We start from the raw sequence: 25,389 nt of genomic DNA, 5'->3' as shown, positions 1-25,389 counted from the left end.
AATTTTTTGTCATTTTTTCCATATATTTCATAAAAATCATTTTTTTTTCCTTTTTTTTAAATTTTCTTCAGTTTTCATTAAATTTTCTATTTTTGTTGAGTTGCTCAGTCCTTTATTGAAATTTTGTGATCTGGAAATGATATAACGATTAAATTTTATGTTTTTTGAATTTAAATGGGTTTGAAATTCTTCATACTTACATACCGACGTATGTATGTGGGGATGAAAAAAAAAACCGAAACCAAAATTATAAAAATAGGAAATTAATTTTCCCACAGTTTTCCATTTCCATTGCCGTATGTAACAATTTCTAATATTTTGGTGTTCTGTTTTTAATAGGATCCCTATTTCAATTTATTTTTAAATAAAAATGATTCCACGTAAAAAAAACATTTTAGGAATTCTTGTGAAATCGTTATGTAATAAGATGAAAATTGCTCCGCTGTAAATGAAAATTGTCATTTTGTTTCCTTTTTTTTTCTACTGTTTTTGAATTCTTTTAGGGGATTTTTTGTTTCCCTGAATAAATATTGAAAATTATGAATTAATAATTGAACGATGTATGGGGGAAAAATAAAATGCAATCAACAAAATAAAAAAACAAAAAATGAAAACGTGAATAATTTTGTATTCAGTTGAGTAAAACGCTTAATGGAAAACGCAATGAAAAATTTTAATAATAAAAATTATTAAACAGATTTTTTTTTGGAACCATTTAACGTTTGATTTCTGATCATTTTCAAATCTAGAATTCGAAATTAGAGTCAAGGCTGGCGTCACAATAAGAATTTTCGAATTTTTAAGAATTCGAATCAAAATTCGAAGATAAGTTCGAATAAAGACTAATTCAAAATCGCAGTTCGAACGAAAATAGAGTCAACGTCAAATCTCCAGTTGGAATTCGAGTCGAGTAAGGAAAGAGTTGAAAATGTAATTATTTATTTTTGGGATTGAGAAGGATCCTTTATTTTTAGGATTGAGAAGAGTTTATTACTAACCATCGCCTGAATAAAACTGGCCGTCTCGCTTCATACGATTCAATTATATATTAGCTCTACTTCAAAACTCCCAAATATCTAATCGCATAGGAGACCATTTTGTCATTATTTCCATTAACCGAAAGTAATAGACCAAAATTAGAACTACATTTATATATTGCTCCGGCATTAGTCATTTTACAAATTAAAAATCTCTTTTTAATAGAAAATTTAAAACCATTTTTAAAGACAACAATTTAGTATTTTATTAAACTGCATTTAAAGAAATAAAATTCGAAATAAATCAATAATCAAAGTTTTAACATTATATTATTCATAAAACAACGGTCTCACGTATAATAAAAGCAAAAGGAAAAAAATAAATAAAAAAATAAATAAGTTAAAAAAGGAACCAAATAAATATTACCAATAATCCTTTGATCATAACCTTAAGTGTACTTCGAAGAATACACAAAAATAAAATAAAACCCATGCATACTCACTAGTGCAACCCACGTGTATAGGTATGTGAACCATGTAGTTGAATAAAAAGTGCAAAACATTAAAACAAAAACAATGAAAACTAAAAAAAAAAAATATTTTTACATTCTTCGATATCCAAAAATAAAATCCCCATACATTTTGAATTTTCTCAAGTACCCTTTAAATCCTGATTCACTTAAAAATTCTGCACAAATAAAAGAAACAAAAATAAATAAAACAGAAAAATAAAAAGACAAGAAGGACGTCTTCCCTATATGAAGGCGTCTTCCCCTCAAACAAAAAAAAATGTGATGTGATCAGCACATAACCGACCGCAATTGTTATTGTCTAGTTAAGTGAAAGTTCAAATTCCTTGAAAAGTGCACCAGTATGTTTCGATAACAACCAGAACTTAAATATTAAATTTCAAGGAATTCCATCAATCTGTCCGTAGATACGTTAAAAATTGTAAAATCGGCCCCATTTCGTTTCCGAACCCTTATCTTTCCAAAAAAAATTAGAGGTTCATTGTTTTGAAGGTGTTCAATTTAATTATTAAATTTGAAGGAAATTGGTTATTATTTCATTTTATATGCACAAAAATGTAAAAGCTGTCCGCAAAAGGACCAGTTTTCGAGGTCTCACATATTCCAAAAGTTAAGCAATTCGTGACACATAACCAAAAACCAAAATATGTCAAATATAACCAAAATAAACCCACATATAAAATTTCATAAAAATCGATTCAGCCAAACTTGAGACGCCCGCAGACACAAGCAGACTGACCTACAGCCCGACAAACGAATAGAATGACAGACAAACATCTCTCCAGAAAAAGGTTTACGTTTTCCTATTATAGCAAAGTGCACTTTTCATGAAAACTCGACATTCAAATTTTGGTGCCATCACATAACTTCCCTTATTGTATGCAATGTGGTCGGTAACAAATAATCTACAAAATTACAAGGAGAAAATCTTACGATATTTTTTTTCCTTACACTTTTCGTTCTTATTGTTTGATCAATAATTTTCCAAAAATGAAATGGTAAAAAGCAAAAAAAAAAGAAAACAAAAGATAAAAGAAATCGAAAATAAAATGCGCTTAATTCTTTAAATATAAAGAGGAAAAAGGATAATAACTTTGTACACTTTATAATCATTCCGAACTTGGAATACAAACGGATAATCCAAACTTTCTCAACTGTTATCAGTTACACTTAACCGACTGCCTCAAAGGTTATTATTTTTCGGCGGTTAGAAATGCAAATTTAAATATCAAACTAAAAAGGTAGGCAGAGTCTGACAGAACTTCGACTCAAACGAAACCACTTCAAACAAAAACCGTCGGAAAATGGTAGGTACGATTGTACTGTCGGTCGCCAGGAATACAAGCAGGTGCTACGTGATTTTTTTTCTTTTATCTGGTACGTTGTCATTTCTGCAGAAAGAGTTAGTTTTGAGCCAGTCTGTTAAAAAATTTACAACACTTACCGATGTCCTTTTGGAAAGCGCAAACATCCTGTCCGAAAATCTTCAAAAATGAAATTTTATCCTGTAACCTAATAATTTCTATACTGTACTCGCTATGTAAAATATTTATATAACCCGATCCTCACACCTTGTTACCATATCATATCGAGAAAATTAAATTGTGAAGAAAATATTTAATGTAGAAAACGAAAATCAAAGAACCAAAATGGAAAGTAAATTTTAAAAGAGAAATATTTAAATTTCACATTTAAAGTCATTTATTGCAGGTATATGCACACATCTCGCATGTATCTAAAATGAAACGTAACTAAAAAACTCTCAAGAGTATTGAATAAGAGCGAAAACACAACTAAACTCATGAAAATTTAAGTATATACATTCTAACACACATATGAGCTGTATGCACTCAATAATCTATGAGATACGAGGATAAAATTGTATTGAGTGACAACTCAATTTATAAAATGATGCGTTCTTGTGTCGCTGGTCAAAAATTTTAACAATATGTTCAAGAAATTTAATTTTATTAATGTACATATTAGACCCTAAATACGAATCAAATTTCCTATTGGTTTGTGTCCTAAATAATACTTTTTACTTATGTTTATATATGGGAATAACAAGTGATAAGATCTTTTGTAATAAGACCACCGATTAATATTTGAATTTTATCACATTGACTGAAATTTTTAAAAATTTGCTTAAATTTTATAAATAACTTAGAATGAGTAAATAAGTTGAGCAATACAAAATAAACTAAGTATTTGGCGTAATCTAAATTTGTAAATAAACGCAAGATTTTCAAAAAACTTAATTTCGAATTTCTATTTAATTTTCTTTTATTTTTTTTCAATTTCTACTTAAGGTAAATTCAATTTGAAACTAGTTTTACATTTTAATTGCTTGTATGTGCCATAAACGTTTTATTAGTATTAGAGAGCCCCATAATATGAACAAAAAATTTCAATTTAAATAAAATTTACGTAATCGTAACATGACTGAATCGCAAACATTACGTAGTATATGAGAAATAAATTGAATAACATCAAGACATTAAAGAGAATTGCAACAAAGCAAATTGAAATGAAATTGAATAAAATTCAAATATAGCTTTTTTGAAGTTGCAGAATTTTAAAAAAATTAAACATCATTAAAAACATGTTTTACCAAAAAACGCTTGCACTATTTATAGTTTGTAACTTTAATAAAACTTTTTAAAAGTTTAATTAAAATAATTAATTTTCACAAAATTTAATCATTTTTTTCAATTTTAATTAATTTGCAAGAAGTCAATTTGTAGTTTCAAATATTCAGAAATCTGACAAAGCCGCTCTGTCACTTAGTACAGTTACTGAGAGGAAATAAAATTGTCATCCACCTTTTAAAAATACGCTTACAGTATTCGAATTATTATTCGAAAATTTTTTTGTGTAATTTGGGCTTGTACCAAAATATTCGTTTCGAATTTCAAAATATCAATAATAAAATTTAAGAAATTCAAATAAAAATAGAAAGAAAAAAGTAAATAGAGAATTCATTTTCTACCAACTCTTTCTTATCAAAATATTTGTGCAAGTATGAAATTACGAAGAGTAGAATTAAGAACAAACGAAAATCAAAAATAAAAAAGAATTTTTTTTTTGAAATAAAGAAAATCCTTATAAAAATCCCACTGCATAACTACATAGATGCTTTTAGACAAACGTACGTACATACAATTTGAATCCTGTTCCTACTGTCTCTTCTATAGTAAACGAACACATACACGCTCACTAAATACATTAATTTTCATATAGAGAATTGCAAATTTACAATTTAAAATTTTGCCTTGTTTTTCTTTTTGCATTTACTTTGGAAATTACCTTCACTTAAGTGAACACTCTTAAAATTTTATAAATTTTCCGGCAATTAACTAATATTTAATTTATATTTTCTTTTATTTTCTTAAAGCTTCTCAGCGTCTTTAAAATTTTTTCTATGAGTTTTTGTTTTATTCTCTTTTAGTTTTCATTTGTGTAATTATTTGTATTATGTTAAAAAATTTTTATTTTACAATTATTTATCACATTTCTTTCTCTTCTCAGACGTCAAACATCTTAAACCTGTAAAGTATGCAATAAACATTTTTTTTAAAAAAAACGTCTAAAAGTATGCAATTTTTAATTAAATATAAAATCCTTATCAACCGTCAAATATTCTTGAGTCATTTTTTTGTCTCACACTGTTTTTGTTTTTCCTGTTAAAAATTAATTTTATGTACATTAACTACTACCCTCTCAGATTTTAAGTAAACTACGTGTAATTAAATATAATTGCAGAATAATGTTGAGCGTCTAGCTCATGAATCTAATGCTGAGGGATGAGCTAGACAATCACAAATCAGTTTTAAGAAAATAATAAAAGAATCTTGTAATTAAACAAAAATGATTTCAACTATTTTGAGCATTTCAAACATAACATTAACTGCATATTCAACTCGTTGTTTACTTGATAGAACAATCAGTATTTCTATTGAAAGTCTTAAATCTTATTTCGATTCTCGAATCTCAGTTGCATCAAACTGTAATCTTGAGTTTTATTTTTTTCATCTATCCTTATCATAACAAATTATTGATGGGCGGCAACTCAAATTATTAAGTTTTAAATGTCACTTTCATCCTATAAATATGCAAAAAAATGAAATTGAATATTTTATTTTCATACTCTATTTTTATTATTATTCGATTTTGCCATTATAAGCTGAAACTTAATTTTATTACGTATTTCAGTTTATATTTTTATAGTTATAATAAAGTGGTATGAATCAAAATAACAAAAGAAGAAAATAACAAAATAAAAAAAGGGAAAGATCTCAAGAGATTAATAGATTTTGTTGAATTGAGGAATTTTGTTTGTTGTTTTTTTTTTGTATTTATTTTATTTTTTTGTACAAAATTTATAATTTGGGAATTTTCCCCAAAATTTTTTTTGTAACACATAATATTTAAGAGGGATATAACATGAAATTAAATTTTGGAGTTGAAGAGCTTACGTACATTTATATACGCTTATCCCAAAAGGATAACGATTAGCTGTTTTAAAATAGAAAAGATTTTATTTATTTATTTATTCTTTTTTTTTCATTTTTATCGTTTTATTTATATATAAAAAAATATAAAAGAAGTAGGATTTATTTGATTTTATGTTTTTCGTGTATAAAAGAATAAAAAAATTTTTATGTTAAAATCATGTTACTTTTTCGTTACTCCCGGCATCTCGCTCTGTTTTACAAGTATATTGCAAGAAACTTGAGGTTTTTCATGTTTAAAAAATAATGCGAAAAAATATTTAGTTCGAACAGAAAGAATTTTTAATTTTATTTTTAAGGATTGCATTTCAAACGAGTCTGCACTTTATTTGAGCACACACACGTTTAAATATAATGAAAAATTATTTTAAAATTGAAAAATTTAGCATTTAAAATGTCATTCATTCAGAATTTAGAAATGACAAAAAATTAAACATAATTTATTTTATTGGTATCCAAATATTTTGCTCACACTCTGTACACTCTCTTTATTAAAATAAATCAATATTTCATCAATTATACAGCTTCATCGCTCATTATCAAATTCTGTATGAAATTTAGATTTTTTTCTGCTTTTTGTTGGAAAGAAATGGCATTATCAAGCCTTTGTTGATAGTCTATCGGCTTCAACTCTTGCACAAGCTGAATTTTATATGGGAACATGCGTATTGAGGCCAAAATTCTCTGAAGGGATCTTCGTGATAGTCCCAGCTGTGTCGAATGTCTCCTTGTTGATGTTCCTGGATTCTCATCTACACTGTTGACTACACGTTCAACATTTTCCTCCGTTTGGACCGTACACGGTCTTCCACGAATTTGTACGTTTCTTACTGATCCATTTTCTTCAAAATGTCTTACCAGGCAGTTTATTGTTGCTGCAGAGGGCAGATTCCGCACATTGAAATATCGCCGATATGCTCGCCGAGTTAAAGTAACTGACCTGTGATTTTGATAGTAAAATTCTACGATTTTTATTCGCTGCTGCGTTGTGTACTGCTCCATTATAAATTTACCAAGCCTTGTTTACAAGATTTTGAAATAAAAAAAAAAAAAAAATTAATAAATAAAAAAGTTATCAAGAATTCAAAACATATCGTTCTTTTTGCGCCACCCTGTACTAACGATTAATTCAAATTTCATTGTTGTGTACAATCAAAATTTTGAATATTGATCTATTCTTTTTATAGAAAATTAATTTATTTACACGTAATATAAATAAAAAATTTCAAACCATAACACAAAAACTATTCAAAATACGTCAATAATTGATTCGTTTTTTCAAGAAGTTTACCAAAATTGTTTAGTGTTGCATAATTTACAATTTAAACCTTAATAAAAAAAAAGTTTTACTTTTATAATGCACTTGTACACACACCAATTTGCAAAACCTAATATACTTTTGAACTTTATCGTAAATGTATTCAAACCTCAAATCAATATTAACAATTTTGACGAAAATAAAAATTTTATTTTCAGAACTCATACAACCCCTTTTTTTTTTATATATTTTGCTTACGTTTTTAATTCGACACTATTGCACTCTGTATTTTCTTAATGTTCTTTTTTAATATTTAAGAGAAAGACAAACAATTCAAATTTCTCGTTTAATATTTGTACTATTTTTCTTTTTTTTCTATTAAAAATAATTGTTTAGTACCAGCTACAATTTTCAGTTTTTATTTTATAATATTTTTTTTTATCTTTAATTTAAAAGAAAATTTCAAGGAAAGGTTAACGAAAACTTTAAAGAAATACGAATAATTGGTTTTTGTAACAAAATTCTCTTTTTCTCTATTCTCTTACACCTTCCTCCCTTGCATTTTTTTACTATTTAAATTTTTAACCTCTGAAATAAGCACATAACCTTCAATTATTTCGAGTCTCGTTATTTTTATTGTAATTTACTTTTCAAATAAAAAAAAAAATAGTATACGCCTGAAATTATGCAAATAAACGGCTCATATTTATCAAAATAAAATAATTTCTTGTTTTAATCGTGTTTCCTTGTTGTTGTTATAGTTGATTGTTTTTTTTTTATTACCACTAAAATAATGATTTTGAGCACGCTTATTTTTTTTTTTTGATTTTATTCATTTTGAATTGTTGTATAAATTGATTTTTATAAATCATACTATATACATACGTTCACATTACTATATGAATATATATATATATATGGTAAATTAGAGTATGCACAAGGTAAATTCGAAAGAAGTTACCAAATAATATTATGTAAATTACAATAATAAAATTATTTATGCATATATTGAATTTCAAATAAACTTGGGTACAATATTTCATTATTTTTGGTTTACAGTGCGTTTTATTTTAGCTGGGAGACCAATTTAATTCTCTCATCATTTCAGAATAATGAAAATATTTTTTTTCTTTGTGTTGTTTATTTTTACTTTTGTTATTTTTCTATTAATATTGAACTGAAAACTTTGTAATACATACAAAATTAACACAAATATTATGAAATATTGCAAATATTTTTGATTCAAGTATAATAAATTAGATTTTCAGAAATTTATTTGAGGTACAAATGATGAGCTTCCTTAATTTTGAAGTTTCATAATCTAAATAAATAGACCTAAACTACATTAACTATATAAGGGTTAATTAGTTTTAGAAAAATTTGAGAGTAAAAATTTAACACTTAAGTATACAGGATCACAAAGAAATAATTCAAAATTACTTGCATTTTTCAATATAAATGAGTTTCTTTGCACAATAAGATGTCCTGTGAGCTAGTTCTTCTGCAATGTTGCTATTAAACATCAATCATAAGATGTAGGTTCCTTCGACGTTGTTCAAATATCTTCGGAAAGAAAGCTTAAGCTTTGATATTATATTCACCCAATTTACTCATGAAAGCATACTTGCAGTCTGGCACTCCTCCTGCAAGTTAATGTAATTGCAGTTGATTTTCATTTTGAATAACCCTGTTAAGTAATTTATAATGTATAATAAATAATAGATTTTTATATTTTGTAAGAAAAACAAAAGTAAAAAAACATATACATATAAAAACAAGAAATGGGCATAAATTTGTTTGTGTTCATATTAAATATTGATTTTCATACAATTTTCACGTTCATTTTCTTTTACCTTTAATACTACAACATTTAAGTTTTTTACCGTTATTTTGGCTGATACCGATACGATATCATGAAATAAAGAATATTTCGTGTTTTAATGTTTTCGTTTTTTTTTTTTCTTTTTGTTTTATGACCCCTAAAAAATATGGTTCTTCATTTTATTCTTATATATAAAAATAGTTCATGTACATAAATTTCACCTTGGCCAATAAAAAACAAATTGAACTTTTTTTTTATAAAACTAAATAAAAATTTTGGAATTACCAGTTTACTTTTTGACTTGTTTGTGTAAGAATTGCAGAATTAATTTTAATAAAAAAAAAATCTAAGCAATTTTTTTTTTGTTTTTACAAATTTTTGTATTTCTGTTTTTATTTTTCTTTGCTGTTCTCATTTACCGTGGTGGTTGTTCTTAAAATAAAGTTTTTTCTTATGTGTAAATCATTTGCGAATAAATTTTTTTTTCTATTTCATTTTTTTTCACTAAATTGAATACAACGATACAAACAATATTATTTAATAATGTTCATTAATGATGGTACATACTATGACAAAAAAAAATATTGGTAAATTGAATATTGGTGAAAGAGACAATAATGCCTGTATACGTATATAATGGCGAAAATAACAGAAAATAATTAAAATATTTTAAATATAAAGTGAAGAAACTAAATTGAAATTCAAAATCGAAAAAATATTGAATGTAACTTTTGGTTTTTTTTTTTATTCTGAAGAATAAAATCAACCAAATTTATACTATGAAATTTTTTATGGTAACAAAAATCTATCCAAAAATTATTAATTGCAAAAAAAAATATTTATTATTTTTTTTTCATTTTTTATTTTGGGTGAAAATTTGTAAATATTTTTTAAAAAATAATTCACTTTAAAAATTACATTTATTATATTTTGTATTGAGTGTTGGAAAACTTGTTTTTTGTATATTATGAAAATACCCCATGAAATTCAAATATTTAATGCAATCAAACAAAAATAAACCAAAAATTCTTAATTATGTTCCGTAACACAAAACTATTATTATAACCGTGAAAATATTACATAAACCTTATCACATTTTATTTTTTCCATATTTCATAAAAATTTCAATCAGCTGAACATCAATAAAGTGGATTAAAATAAAAATGCTTAATCCCTTTACATTAAAATTTTTCCCTAAAGATTAATTAACCTTAAATTTAAAACCATAAATATATTTTGAAAATTACATAAGAATGGCAAAAAATCAGCAATAATTTATAATTTATAAAGTTATACAATTAAGTAATGGTAATATTACTTAATTGTATAACTTTATTGCGATCTTAATTGAATTTTTTTGCTTATTAATTATATTTCAAGTGTATTATAAATTCATCACTTCAATTGCAATCTAAATTAAATCATTCTCATATAATTTTCACTGATTTTTTCGGGTTTCATTAATTCAAGAGAAAACTACTTAATTTAGAAATATCTTAAGAATATTTTAGAAATAAAAGCTATTGTTCTACGTAAAAATGTAAGAGCTTAAATTTTGTTGCCACGAGTTTTAAATGAGTTTTACTTTCATCCCTATTCTCTTTAATAATGTATATTTCTTCCATAGGAGCTGAATAAGTTGAATAAGCTGAATAAGTTGAAATTTGATGTGAACATGAAGATTATTTGGATTTGATATTTTTCTTCCTAAATTGGAATGCCCTAAGAATATTCATTGGATTACTAACTAATAATTTAAAATTATGAAAGTTTATTAAATTTTATAGTTCCCCTTTTCCACTTTTCCAAAAAAAATAATGATAAAGAAGTATTATCATGCCAGTTACGTTAAATTCAAAAACTTCTTCACCATACAATGCCATCCACTCTGTTTCCTTTCTAAAAAGAATTAATAAAGTAAAATAAAATTAATTTTTTTTCAAACATTAAAAATCCTGATAAGTATAAAATCTAATAATTCTTATTCGAAATCCATTGATTTATCGTCATAGACTTTGCTCATACTTTAATTTTTCTATATTTTTAACCGAATTCTATAAAATCATTTGTTATAATAAAAAGAGAATTTTGTGCAAATCGAAGCAGAAAATATTTTTCAATAATTTTTACTATTACTCAATTTAAATTTTTTCTTCGTCTCATTATTTACAGCACACAAAATACAGAATATTCATGATTATATAGGAATGAGCACAACGTTAAATAATATTTTTTTCCTCGAAAATCATGTCTGGTAAAAAGAATATTCATATTTCTCTTACATCTGCATCAGATCTCCAATTATAATATTGAAATCAGTTTTTGTTTTTAGTTTTTGTCTATATAATTATTAATGATTGTAATTTTCATAATTTTTCAAGAGTATTTTAATTATAATAAATTATAATAATGCATATTTTAAGTGCAACAGACGCGCTATTATAAAAACTTCAATTATATTATTTACTTTAATTATATTCATAATGGAACTCGAATAGATTAATTAATTTTGAAGAAAAATAATATTATTTCATTATGAAAACGAGTAAGAGACATAAAATTATTCGTGATATTAATTTATTATTAATTAAAATTAAATAGTTAACTATAATGAAAACCTTGTTTGTGAATTTTAAATTATATGAATTTGAAACCGAATTTTTTGTTCAGCTTGTACATGGCAAACCAGCTTATACTTGAGAGTCTTCTGTTATAATATATTATATCAACTATGCTCAAGAATATGACCAAACATAAATTTAGTACAAAAGTAAATTTCTGATCTTGTATAAAATAATTCCGTTCCTTTCTAGTACTCCACATTAGCCTAAAATTAACATAAAATGGATTCATTTTGACAATTACTCGTCTTTTTGTAATATGTTAAAATAATACAAGGTAAACGTAAAATTTTAATATCTCCCATTAACTCGCATGCTACCTGGTCTTAAGACAATTATGGTTATGTTCCTTTATATAATTATTGCTAAAAATATAAAATTTTATACATTATAAATTTTACAGTTTAAGACAAACGACTCACCCCCAAAAACTTATACTTATGTAAAGCCTAGCAAAAATTTATTCAAACCACTGCCAAAAAACTTTTTGAATAAAATAAACATTGTACCCAAAATCGGCAATTGATTTATTAACCAAGTTCAATCACATTCTAGTGTTTGTTTTTTTTTTATTTTTTTGGAGTTCAACTTAATAATTTTATTTTAAAACAAAGTTTTTGTATTCTAAATAAAAACTGCTCTTATTTTCAATATTTCTTTTATTTCTAGACTTTTCTCCTCAGACTTGTCGTTTTCTTCTAAACCTAATTAATTGCCTGCCATCTACAGCGAAATATATGCAATATGATTGTAATTTAATTTTTCATGTCATTGTCTTTGAGGTTAAATTAAAACTAAACTGAGATTTTCAGGTCACTCTAAAGATGTCACTGAAGAATACCATAGACTTAGTACATTAGAAATAAAATACTAAGCAAACATTAACGTTAATAGGTTTGTGAATTGAATTAAACTTTGACAGTTTAATAAATTTAAACTACTCCTACATACTGAAAAAAATTGAATAAATATTAAAATAACATTAAATTCTAATTTAAATTGTTTGATTATTAAAATTAAAAAAAAAATTAAATGTTATAATTTAAAAATTTTTTTTTTTTAATTTTTGAATAACAATTATAAAAGCTTTCCGCCATTGAATTTATTTTGTTTTTTATAAATCGGAGGACAAAAAAAAATGAAAATTGCTTCGTATATACTTTTATATATTTCTACACTTGTATACTTGTATGCATATAATTTATATATATATATATATAGTTGTTCAAAATCTATTTTTAATACTCAAGTGTTTCACAGGAATGTTTTTTTCTTCTTGTTTGTTAAAAATTTTATTGCCGAACTCTTTATGTTTTTTTTTTTTAATATCTCTGAACTCTGCAAAATTTCTTTTTAAAAATTTTCAAAAAAGCAAACAAAATGTTTATATATTTTTCAACATTTTAACAAAAATTGTTTTTTAATATTAATTAAATTAAAATGGTTTAAAAGCAAGAAAAAAAAATTGTAGCAAAAATAAAAAAAAAAATTATTAAACAAAAACAAATGATAAAAAATGAATGCACTCTTTATAAGAAAAAAGAAAAAGAAAAATTAAAAAAAAAAATAAAAAAGCAAAAAAAATTTTTTGATATGCCAAATTTCAACTTTTTTTTCGAACATTTCATTTCCTTTTAACGAAAAGAAAAACCTTTAAATTTTTTGGTATTTTTAATTTTTTTTTTCTTATTTTTAAAAATTTTTTTTTTTGTTTTTGTGCTTTAAATTGTTTTTGTTTTTTTTTTTGCTTTTTGTTTGTTTTCGATTTTTGTTTTACTTTGGTTGTTGTTATGTCCTTTTGTCCTTCTTCATCATTACGAATATTATTCAATTGCATTCTGTTTAGGAATTGGCTACCAAGCTATCACGAAGTTTTGATATGAAGGAAGAAGGTGGAACATTGCTTGGAGAAAAAGGCGTTAGGAGACATCAGGTGAGTTGCCATGAAAAACCAAAAAAAAAAAAAATCCAAATTAAAACAAAAAAAAAACACAAAAATATGGGAATGAAAACCACAGCTGCTACAGCAACTAACTACAGCAACCGACAACAAATATGGCGTTTAAAAAAAATATATAAGAATATTTTAAAATCATCTGAGTTCTTTTACATAATAATTAATAAATAAAATAAATATTTACCTACCAATTTTCGAATTTAGTAAAATAAAATTATTTAAAAAATATTAAAATTTCGAACGCATCATAATTTTTGTAAAGGAAATATTTTTTTTTTTATTGTAAAAGCACAAAAATCAAGCAAAAAATATTTTGAGTCCTTTTTATCTTTTCATATATTGCAATTATGATAGTTTTTTTTTTCTCTTATTGAAACTTATCCAAGAGTGCATTAAAATCACAAAAAACAACCCTTTGGTTTTTTTTTATTATTTTTAAAATACAAAAATTTCCTTTGTTTCTTCTCCGTTTGTATGTACTCGTAACACTAATATTTCGATCTATAAGGCACTTTTATGCAGTGTTTTGCAGTAATTCGCACAGAACTGAAATATGAGATCAATTCGACTGTATTTGCTGTTGTAAATTGATCGTGTATATGAAAGTTTAACTAACCGGCACATTGTTAACCGAGAACACTAGAGGAACGCAATAATTAACCGTTCATTATTTGGGGCATTATTTGGGGCATTATACGTATATCAAACACACATGGAAATAGATGATGTCAAAAAAAAAACCCCGGCCGTAATTGCCGCAGCGATTATTTTTACGGCGGAAATTTTGCTTCATTCTAGGCAATTCCATTTAAATACGTGTACTCTATATGAATTTTGACATTTCGCCGCGGGAAACGCTCTTCTTCTGTTTTCAACTTAAAATAGTTCTTGTCAAATATATTTTTAACAGAACAAATATTGGATATTGTCTTTAATCGGATTGGAATAATTTAAATTTTTTAATTAAAATTAACTTTAATTAAGTATTTTCGTTTTTTGAGAACTGTCACGTAGTAGCTTTTTTTTTAAATAAGCTACACTCATTCCACCTTCAAAGTAACAAAATCATGCCCTCTAGTTTGTTATCAGTTAATATAGCTTAGAGCTATTCTACTACAATACAATTCTGATGTCAAGAATTTCAATATCAAAGACAAAAAAGCAAAAAATTTAATTAAGTGTATGTCATTCGATCAAAACATATTAAATTCTGAATTATTTCCATTAAGTGTCAAAAATAAAGGCAATTATTCATGAAAAATAATTTTTTTTATTAAATTATTTTTAAAGTATTTTGATTTGACGATAATTTAAGTAAAAACACAAAAAATTTCGAATCCTATCTTAATTCCGAAGCTGATAAAATTAATAAAGAACTTCATCATAAATTTTAAATGATCAAAATTTTGAAAATAAAATCAGTCATCTATAATCATAAAATTTTTTCTTCTTTTAATAACCTCATCACAAATCACTTTGACTACCAATGTTTATTTATAAAAATTTTTCATTATCTAAAAATTCGAGAGGAATTTCGTTCTCCGAAAACACTATAAAATGCGATTATTATCAGAAATGTTTTGACTACAAATGCTAATTTAATTTTCAACTTCGGACAATTGACTTATTCGGTAATTGATGATGGCAGTAATAGTTAACAATAACATTAATAATTTACTTAAAATTTCTACAACTATACAAATGTCAAAAATTTTTCATACAAGTAGAAACGGAACGCACTTGTTGTATTCGTAAAATGAGATCAGTTTAAAAACTGTTCACTAATGACACATCGGTTGGGCAAGGTATTAAAGAAATAAAATTAAAAATCACCAAAAAAAATATTCCATTCGTTGTTATTATTTTTTTTATTTGTTATTATTTTTTAAATTTTACAAGATTTTTATACCCTAGTGAAAAAGCTTCCTCATCAAAAATATTATTGTAAAAACAAAATAAAAAAAATTTCTGGTGTCAAGGACATTTTACTATTTTTCTTTTACCTTTCCTCCATTTTTTTTCTCTTTTTTTTCTTTTTGATGTTCTCAAGTAAACGACGGTTTTCCATTTTTTATTTTTTTTTTTTTTTTGTATATTTTCTCCCCGAAATCATCTCTGAACATCTTTTGACTCTTTGTATTACTTTGTATTGTCCTTTTCCTTTCTAGTTAACGTTATTTTAAACTACTTAAAATAATGTTATACAAAAAAGGGGTGCAAGAATAAAATCAAAAAAAAAAAAATTGGTTTTACCTTTTAATTTTTTTTTTGTTGATTTTTATATTTTCTTTTAGAATATTTAGTTTCTATACCCTTGTATTCAAATGCGGAACAAGCGAAACAACAACAAAAAAAATGATTTAATAATTTTTGATGGTGTCTAGAGACGTTAAGACGACCTTAAGAAGATTAAATTCAAATTTTCTGACATGTTATTAAAAAAAAATTTTTTTTTTTTTTTGGAAAAAGTTTTCTCAACTTGTTAATGTTATAAATTTTTTTTACAAAAAAAAAAATTTTGTGTACATATTTAGTTATGTATGTTTATTTGTATGAGTACGGGAAGCATCCTGGGACATCTGTTGGTTTTATTTTTAGTTTTTATTTTTATAGATAACAAAAAATATGATTTGACTTTTTCTTGTGATGAAGGTGTGTAACAATTCATAAATCATTCTTTAATAAACTATAGTTTATTCACACTATACTTTGCCCAATCATAAAATATGGAAATTTATTCTAATTTGAATTATTCTAAATTTGTTTTGAGAATATTAAAATGTAATAAAAAAACTTAAAGAGAATTTAATTTAAAAGAAAATTAAAGTTTAAGAAAATATTATTAAAATCAAAAATTTATTCTTGCATTGTTTAGGAATTGTTGAATACACCCAGTTGAACTTGCTAGTCTATTTCTTAATTCTAGTTTCTTATAAAAAAAGAAACCCTTAAAAATTATCATGACGTCTCCAAAATGCGTGATATATGCTCTTCGCAGTCATTTTTGTTCACTTCAGTTGCTATTTATTACACAATTGAGGGCACGAGTGAGTGAAAGTGTACAATTTTTACGAAAATGGCTTTATTAAAAACCCCGTTTTTCAAAAATCGACTCAATTTAAGGGATAACTTATCTTTAAACGATGTTATGTCACATTTTTGAATTATTTTGCTTTGAAACAAGGTGAATTTACTCAAAACTTCAAAAAGTGTAGTTGAAATCTTTATTAACTAATTTCTTCAATTATAATTCACTATTTATTAATAACAAAAGACTAAAAATTTAGTGTTACCTTTACATTGGAATTGTGCTTAGAAAATGGGATGTTTCAGTTGAATTCTGCAGCATAATTATAGCACTGAATTCTTGATTTATAAGCAAAATTAAATTATATTACAAGTAAAATTATAGAATACCAATTTCTAAGATGCATCAAATTGCTGCTTTCAAAGTATAATCAACGTTGAAATTTGGCGTTACAATATTCTACTGGATGCGTCTTAGAGAAGACAGATATATGTGTCAAATGAGCATATAATGTTATAATATTTTGGATGTCAATGATTTTATAAATTTTGATAATTATTGTAAAACGAACTATCAATATATAGACAATATATAATAATTTAAAATTACGAATTATTTACTTTGTTTAACATTTGAAGTAAATTAGAGTTAGAACATTAATAATATATTTGTAATAATGACATTTTCGTATTTTTTTTTTTATTAAATTTAACAATTTACAATTTTTTCTTTTTATTATAATTTAATTATTCTGTCACATAGCTACATATAAAAGAGATTCTAAGGGATTTGATAAACAATTTTAGCTTGTTTAAATAATGATAATTATAAAAAAAAAATGTAATAGTTAAATTTATTACCAAAAGTATTATTTAATAATTATATATAGATTAAAACTTGAAATTTTAAATCCATTTAAATACAAAACATATATAAAATTAAATAATAATTAATAACAATTTATCATTCTATTTTATGTATTCAAAATAAACACATATATACGTAGTATATATATATATATAGAATTAAATGAATATATATAGTTTAGTTATATAATGTTGTAAAATATTAGATATATATATAAATAAATTTCCATAACACATATTTACTTTACATGTACAATAGATATATTAAATGAAAAATAATTCAAGTATATTATTTTATTAGATTTTCATACATAAATATTGTATACCTACATATATATATATAGACAAAAATTATATATAAATGTGTAGTATTTTTAATAATATTCAATATATTAAATATAATTAAATTAGAAAATTTGATTAGCTTAAATTCCTTATATATATAGAATAATATAACACAAATTTTAATTTAAACTATTACATATATAGAATGTCATATGACATATATAATATTATAAAGAGAAATGAGGATAAATTTGAGTACACGTGTAGCAATTAAGTGTGTATATTTTCTGATTTTATTAATAACAGCATTCTGATATTATTAATAACAGCATATAATGTAGTTGACTTGAACTCATTGAAAATGGTCCGCTAACTTTAAAAACACCTTTAATGTTGAAACATTTACTCACATTCATTAGAAATATAGTATTTAGCTCGACTTTAAATTCCACTTTTTGTAAACCTAAAATAATAATTTGTTAAACATAATTTCAAAAAAAAAAATATAAGCAAAATGTCAAACTTAAAGTTCATATTACCCTTTTCACATTTCTGAAAGATTTTAAATTTTTTTAGAACAAATGTCCACTATTAATTAGAATGACACTGACTCGCTTAAACTTGTTCATTTTCAAATCCTGTTCATAGTCCTGTAAAATTTTGTATCGTATTATAAAATAAAATAATTTGATAATTAAATTTGATAGTAAAAATATAATATAAATGCTTAACATTTCGAAAATATTTTTAATGAAAAATTTCGACACTCGATTTTTTGAAATTTTTAAATCATTCTCCACAGGGTGATTTTCTGATCCATTCTTAATATTTAAATTTTTTTTTGATTCTAAATATTTTGTCACAATATCGCAATTTTTCCGTTTCGAAGATCGTAAATATTTCATATTTAAAATTAGTCAGCTAGTATAGTAAATAATATATCAACAATAATAAATCTTAAAAATATTGCATATGTTTAGGAGGTGTATATTTTACTCTTTCGTTTTATTTTTACGATACAACATTGATCAATATGTTTTATTGTACTGTACAACATTTTGTTTAATTTTTTAACGAAAAGTGTGAACGAATCTTATATTTTAGTTTAGAGTTTGGTTAATTTCTAATATATCTCGAATATGACTATTCGGAAGATATGTATGTAAATATTAGGGCTTATTTCGATAATCAAATCACTAAATAACTGATAGTAATAATTTGTTGTAAAAAGTTCGATATTATTATAATAAATACATACGAATTCATGCAAATAATTCGTATCTATAATAATGTTTTTGTAACTTTTATGATAAATATTAACATACTAGCACTTAGTGATTCGATACTCAGAATAAGTCCCATTGTAATATTTTAAATGTTCGTCCAATTTCAATAAATAAATATTTGAGAAATATATTTGTATGTACTTACTCACATAATATAAATTCAGTTTAATATTTAACAAATTAATTATACGTATAACTCATAGATCAGTCATCTATTATATTACATAATTATTGTGGATTAACTATTAATTCTAAAAATACATATAGTTCAGTTTTTCAACAATTTATTTATAAAACTTATTAATTAAAAATCCTTTAAAAAATAAACGTATTTTTTTTAAATTTGTGGCAATTCTTTCTGAATTTACAATTTAGATAGTGATATACGTACTACAAATAGGATTTTTTATATAATGTTAATTGTTATATACATATACATATAAACTTTAAATAAGGAGCAGAAAAATAAAACTCATCAAAATACGGAAATTAAGCAAACATTGATAAAATACCAATTTTATGGTTTATTAATTACCAATGGGTACCAATGGTATCGTTTATTGGTTATGAAGTTTTGGTTTTTTTTTATTCTTCATGTCGAATTACAAAAAACAAAACTTATAATCATATCGGGATTGTCGGAATTATTTTGTTCTATCATACAAAAAAATGGGATTTTTGCTCTTTATATTTTAATTGAAATGAAAACATACATATATTTAAATTGTAGGATATTTAATGGTGTTCAGAATATTTCCTTATCCCTGAGTTAGTAATTGTTATATAGTTTTCCATAAGAATTCATTCGAAAAATATATTATTACTATCAAGATGTGTGACATTGTGTTATCACCGCACAGATCTCTGAAATGTAATTCACATATTATTATGACTTCAATATTACTTTTTATCGGAATTTTATAGAATTCAATTTGACATTTGAAGAGTCACGAAGAAATTGATTGCATTACATTTAAATACTCTTGAAATAAATTTCACTTGTTCCTAGCCTCACTTTTTTCGATTTGCAAATTCAGCCTAATTTGCATTTGATCTTTATTATACGATATATACACCTTTTGTTTTACATATGCTACAAATTAATGTCAAATAATTTAATGATGAATTCAATTTGTAAAAAAAAGATCGTGCAATTTTGATTTTTGTCAAAAAAATGTCAAAATGAAAATTTAAAAGTTTTTTTTTTTTTAATTTTGCTTGCATAAACTTTTAGATAAGATGAAATGAAAATAAGATGTCAAATTTTTTGATTATAGTTTTTAAGTTGTTGGAGATTGTTTTTCTTGTTTTGAAATTTTTATTTTAATTTTTTTGTTTAGTTAATTTTTGATTTTTGAAAATTTACATAATAAATAATTTATATATGTATATATATATATATATATATATACATGTTCTAAAAATAAAATGTTGTTATTTTAAAATAAAAGTATTTTAATTTTATTTTTAATTTATTAAATTGGTGGAATTTATTTTTAATTTATTATAACTTTTTATTTAATTGATTGGATGTTGTAATTTTGAATAAAATTATGTTGTGGTAAAAATTTATGAATTTATGTTAAGATAATTCTGTAGATATCTATTGAAAAATTATGAGAAAAAGTTAAATAATTAAAATGAAAAAAAAATATTCACGATTAATTCTGATAATATTGTGCCATTCACAATATCATGACTGACAACATTAAATTGTCAGAGCTTGACAACACAGAGATCACCTATCGAAACTATAATAAAGATTAATTTCTGTGGTTTTAAGGAAAAACTACCTAAATCGAAACAAAATGTTCCAGCCAAATTATTTTAAATTTGTTTTTTAATGCAGTTACCCAAAATTTTAAAGCTGACTGGAACATCTTAACCAAATTTTGACAAAATTTTAATTGAATCATGAAGAGTACGAACTTGAAATAAAATAAAGAAATCTCAAATTCGATTTAGACAGTTATTGTTTGTAGCAAAGTAACAAATTAGGTAACCAGTGTTATGAATGAAAGTTATACATTACAATTTATGAAAAAACCTTTGTCAAACTTATAAAAAAAACTGCAAATGAAAATTAAGATTTTATAAAATTTTATTTGTATATATATAATTATATATACATTTATATATTATATACACATATTTAGACGAATTTATGCAGTTCCATTAAAAAATAATTAATATATAGGATTATTATTATACAATAATATAATAATACATTATTATTATTATTATATATATATAACATTATTTTTTTTTAATTTGAATATTTTATAAATATTTATTCTTTTTTTCTAATAACTTTAAGAAGAAGTAAAATTTATATAATTTTACCAAATCAGTTATTTGTCATAATTATATATTTATATTTAAAAACAAAACAAAAAAATTCCAGTCAATGCAGCGTTTATCTGGTGAACAGAATGGCTCAACGACTGATCAACCACATGAGCTAAACCCAAACGTCGTACCTGATCATAGAGGAAATTTACATATTACAGTTAAGAAAACTAAACCAATTTTAGGTATCGCTATTGAAGGTGGTGCTAATACAAAGCATCCCTTACCTAGGATCATTAATATTCATGTAAGTAATCACATTAATAATTTTTTTCTTTTATAATTAAATAGCATCAAAAAATTATTCCAATTAAATTATTTTATTTTTCTAAATTTTCCAAACAATTATTTTAAATTAGGTTGCTTGCATTTTTTGTAAATATTTTCTTATACGCGGGTTTTCTCTTCATTAAAAATATTTGATTAATTTAAATTTACTATCATAAAAATTACTCTATGACTTTTATTATTTCAAAAATTTACAAGGCTTACGAAGTTTTTCAATACTTTTTTCTTGGTTTCTCAGATCATAATATTCAAAACATTTAAAAAATATTTAAGCAAACATGCGGTGATAAATTAAACTAATCATAGATAATTGTATAAAAACTATAATGCATAATATTCTCACTAGAGCTCCAAATAAATGGTGTAATAGTCTATATAAATATGTCTAATTAAGACATAATATAATTCCTTTATGAAATTTAAATTTCCAAATGAATAAAATGGAAATTAATTCAATTAATTAATAAATTTTAATCAACTTCAGTACTTTAACAAAATTTCGTATTATTGCAAACATTTTTTTTTATTATTAATAAAAAATTACAAAAAATTTATTATTTTAGGAACATGGTGCTGCATATGATGCTGGTGGCTTAGAAGTCGGTCAATTAATATTGGAAGTAGATGGTCATAAAGTAGAAGGACTACATCATCAAGTAAAATACAATATTATAGTGATATTAAACTTTCTCTCTATAGTATTTCACATTAAATTATAAAAAAAAATTTCCATTTTTCTTTTTATATTTCTTTAAAAATTATATTCGGATATTTTCAATATGCATGAAATAAACCAATATTATACCCGCTCATAAATTTTCAATATTTTTATAATTTTAGGAAGTTGCACGTTTAATAGCTGAATGCTTTGCAAATCGTGACAAGGCTGATATTACATTTTTAGTTGTTGAAGCAAAAAAATCAAATTTAGAACCAAAACCAACTGCTCTTATATTTTTGGAGGCCTAACACTTACTTGCCCTGCCGGCTAGCGATCTTTCTAGTTCACCTGAACCTGGTATTGATCTAACAAAAAGTTATCGCTAAAACTATATATAAAAAACCTCACAAATTACATTAAAGAAAAAGAAAAAACAACAAAAAAACCAAAACAACTAACAAAGGCAAGAAAATTTTTAAAATCATTTCGTATAGAGTGTGATGAAATGTTCAACAACCAAAAAAAAAAAAAAATTAAAAAAAAAAAAAAAACAAAAAAAAATAAAAAAATACAAAAAAAAAATGCTGAACAATCTAGAGAGAACTACACAAATGTCATAAGAATATTATAATTGCAAAATTAATTATTATGGCACGCTATACGATCATCAAACCTTAAAAACAAAATTCCAGCGTACTTACAACAATATAAGCACTACAACAGCAACAACTGAAATCAAAAGGAACCTGCTAATCAATCACCAGCTGCTATAACAGATCAACCTTAATTTGCTCCTTTTTCTTAAGACCTTCTTAATAATTTTCCTATTACTTTTCTGATACAATTTTAATCCAAAAAATTTTTAATTTTAATCTCTTACATATAAAACTGTTAAAAAAATATTGTATAATAATTAAGATAGTTTTTCTTATATTCTTATTTGTTAAAATTTCAAAAAAAAAGAATGATTAATATTTTTAAAGTTATTATTTTTTATCTTTAAAAGTTGATAATTTTCGAAAGTAGAAAAATTTATGCAATTTTAAAAATTTAAATTTGTAAATCATAGAACTGTATTGAAAGGGTTTAGAAAATTTCTATTATGTAATGTCCAAAATTTTTCAACTTAAGCTCACATTAACTACACATAAACAAGTAACTTGTGTAAAAAATGTTGTTATTTTAAACCCAAATTAATTTTACATATTTTATAAACTTAAAGAACAAACCATAAAATTTATGTTTCCCAAATAAATATCAGGCTTAAACCTTCGAATATAATGATTCTATATCTTTTTTAATGTATGCTAAATAAAATGAATTTCTGAAATATTTTATTAAGATTCCTAATCCGCAATTAAAAAATTATTATAAAAGGTTTGTCCTACATTACATTAAAATTTCTAAAAGCTAACAATTTTTTTTAAAATATTCAATTTGAAAATTAATTTACATGAATTTGAGAAATTTTCTAAACATTTTTCTTATGTCCATATTTTCTGTTTTTTTCACTTCTGTTTATTTTTTAGTAATTATTAAACACAAAAAAGATTAAAGACCAAAAAAAAAAATGTAAAAAAAATTAAAAAAAAAAAGTATAAAAAATGACAGTATTATATTCCCAGTATTCCAAAATTAAAAAAAAAAACAAAAACACAAACAACAAGAAAAACTGCAACTATCAATGCCAAGAAAACAAAAATTTCATTTTGCATTATTGCATAATCAATTACTTATAAAGCACTGATTTCTTCTTGACGAACGCTCATCATTTGTTATCAAAATAATATAAAAAAAAGTCATAAATTTAACAAAGATTTATTGAAAAAATTATAGAAACAAATACAAAAACCAAAAACAATATCATAAAAAAATAAAATAATATAAAAAGTAATTTACAATAAAATATTAAGAATTCAAGTATAAAAATATTAAAAACAATAAAAATATATTGAAAATTTCTAAAAGAACAAGAAATTATTATACAAAAGAACATATCAAAAATTTGTTATTATTGTTATTTTATAAAATAAAACAACTTTTTGAAAAAAAAAAAAAGAAAAATAAAACATAAAACACAAAAAAAATCATAAAAATGCAATTCAAAAATCAATAACTGTAAATATACTTAGAAACACGCATACATACATATACATTTACATAAAGTAATTCAATTCGACAAATAAAGCATAAAAAGAACATTAATTTAATAAGAACCAAAAAAAAAAGGAAATTAAAATTCACAACCTTATAAAATACTTATCGTGAATAAAATAAAAACATTCTAAATAAACATGCAATCGAAAACAATATGAAAGCAAAAACATAATTAATTAAACAACAAAATCTCCAAATATTCAATTTCTAAACACATATAATTCAAAAATAAATTCTAAATATGAAAATACGAAAAATAATTATCGAAAAAAAGATACTCAATTGAAGAAATTAAGAAAAGAAAACCAAATAATAAAATGTTAAAAATTGAAATAAATGTAAATCACCACCAATTACATAATTTAACATTAAATTACTGACAAAAAAAAATACATACAAATCTATATTATGTAATTGCATAAAAATAATTTTAAATTCATAATATAATATAATTGTTGTGTACATTTATACCTGTTCCATTCAATAAGCCATACAATAAAATAATTACAACTAAACGAAGCAAAAACAACATAAATGTCATAAAGCAAGAAATAAAATTAATGTATCTTTGTATTTGTAAACGTCAATCAAAATATTACAATTGTCATTTTTTATCCAAGAAAATTTTTTTATTTCATATATTAAAATCTTTTTTTTTTTTTTTTTTTCTTTATTGTATTTTTTGAAACTATATAAATAATATTGTAATTCAGTATAATTATCTTATCTTAAAATATACATAATCAAATTTATTTCAAAAAACATTTAAATCTCGCTTAAAAAAAATTTAAAA

At 23.4% G+C, this 25,389-nt stretch overlaps 1 protein-coding gene across 1 annotated transcript in view; it reads left to right on the top strand.

Annotated features, from left to right (window-relative positions):
* LOC129613470 (whirlin-like) overlaps nt 1-23,544 on the top strand; it is a 37,411-nt gene extending 13,867 nt beyond the window's left edge. The window contains exons 2-5 of the mRNA XM_055527551.1: nt 13,566-13,652; nt 21,546-21,737; nt 22,342-22,434; nt 22,619-23,544. Coding sequence (XP_055383526.1) covers nt 13,599-13,652; nt 21,546-21,737; nt 22,342-22,434; nt 22,619-22,747 — 468 coding nt within the window. The 5' untranslated portion in view covers nt 13,566-13,598 and the 3' untranslated portion in view covers nt 22,748-23,544. The remainder of the gene's footprint in view (nt 1-13,565; nt 13,653-21,545; nt 21,738-22,341; nt 22,435-22,618) is intronic.
* The last annotated feature ends 1,845 nt before the right edge of the window (nt 23,545-25,389 follow it).

This window comes from Condylostylus longicornis, unplaced genomic scaffold (assembly GCF_029603195.1).
Source record: "Condylostylus longicornis isolate FDR11 unplaced genomic scaffold, ASM2960319v2 ptg000084l, whole genome shotgun sequence".
In the NCBI taxonomy this organism is placed as follows: Eukaryota; Metazoa; Arthropoda; class Insecta; order Diptera; family Dolichopodidae; genus Condylostylus; species Condylostylus longicornis.
The sequence above is the reverse complement of the archived record's forward strand: the minus strand, read 5'-3'. Positions and strand labels throughout refer to the sequence as shown.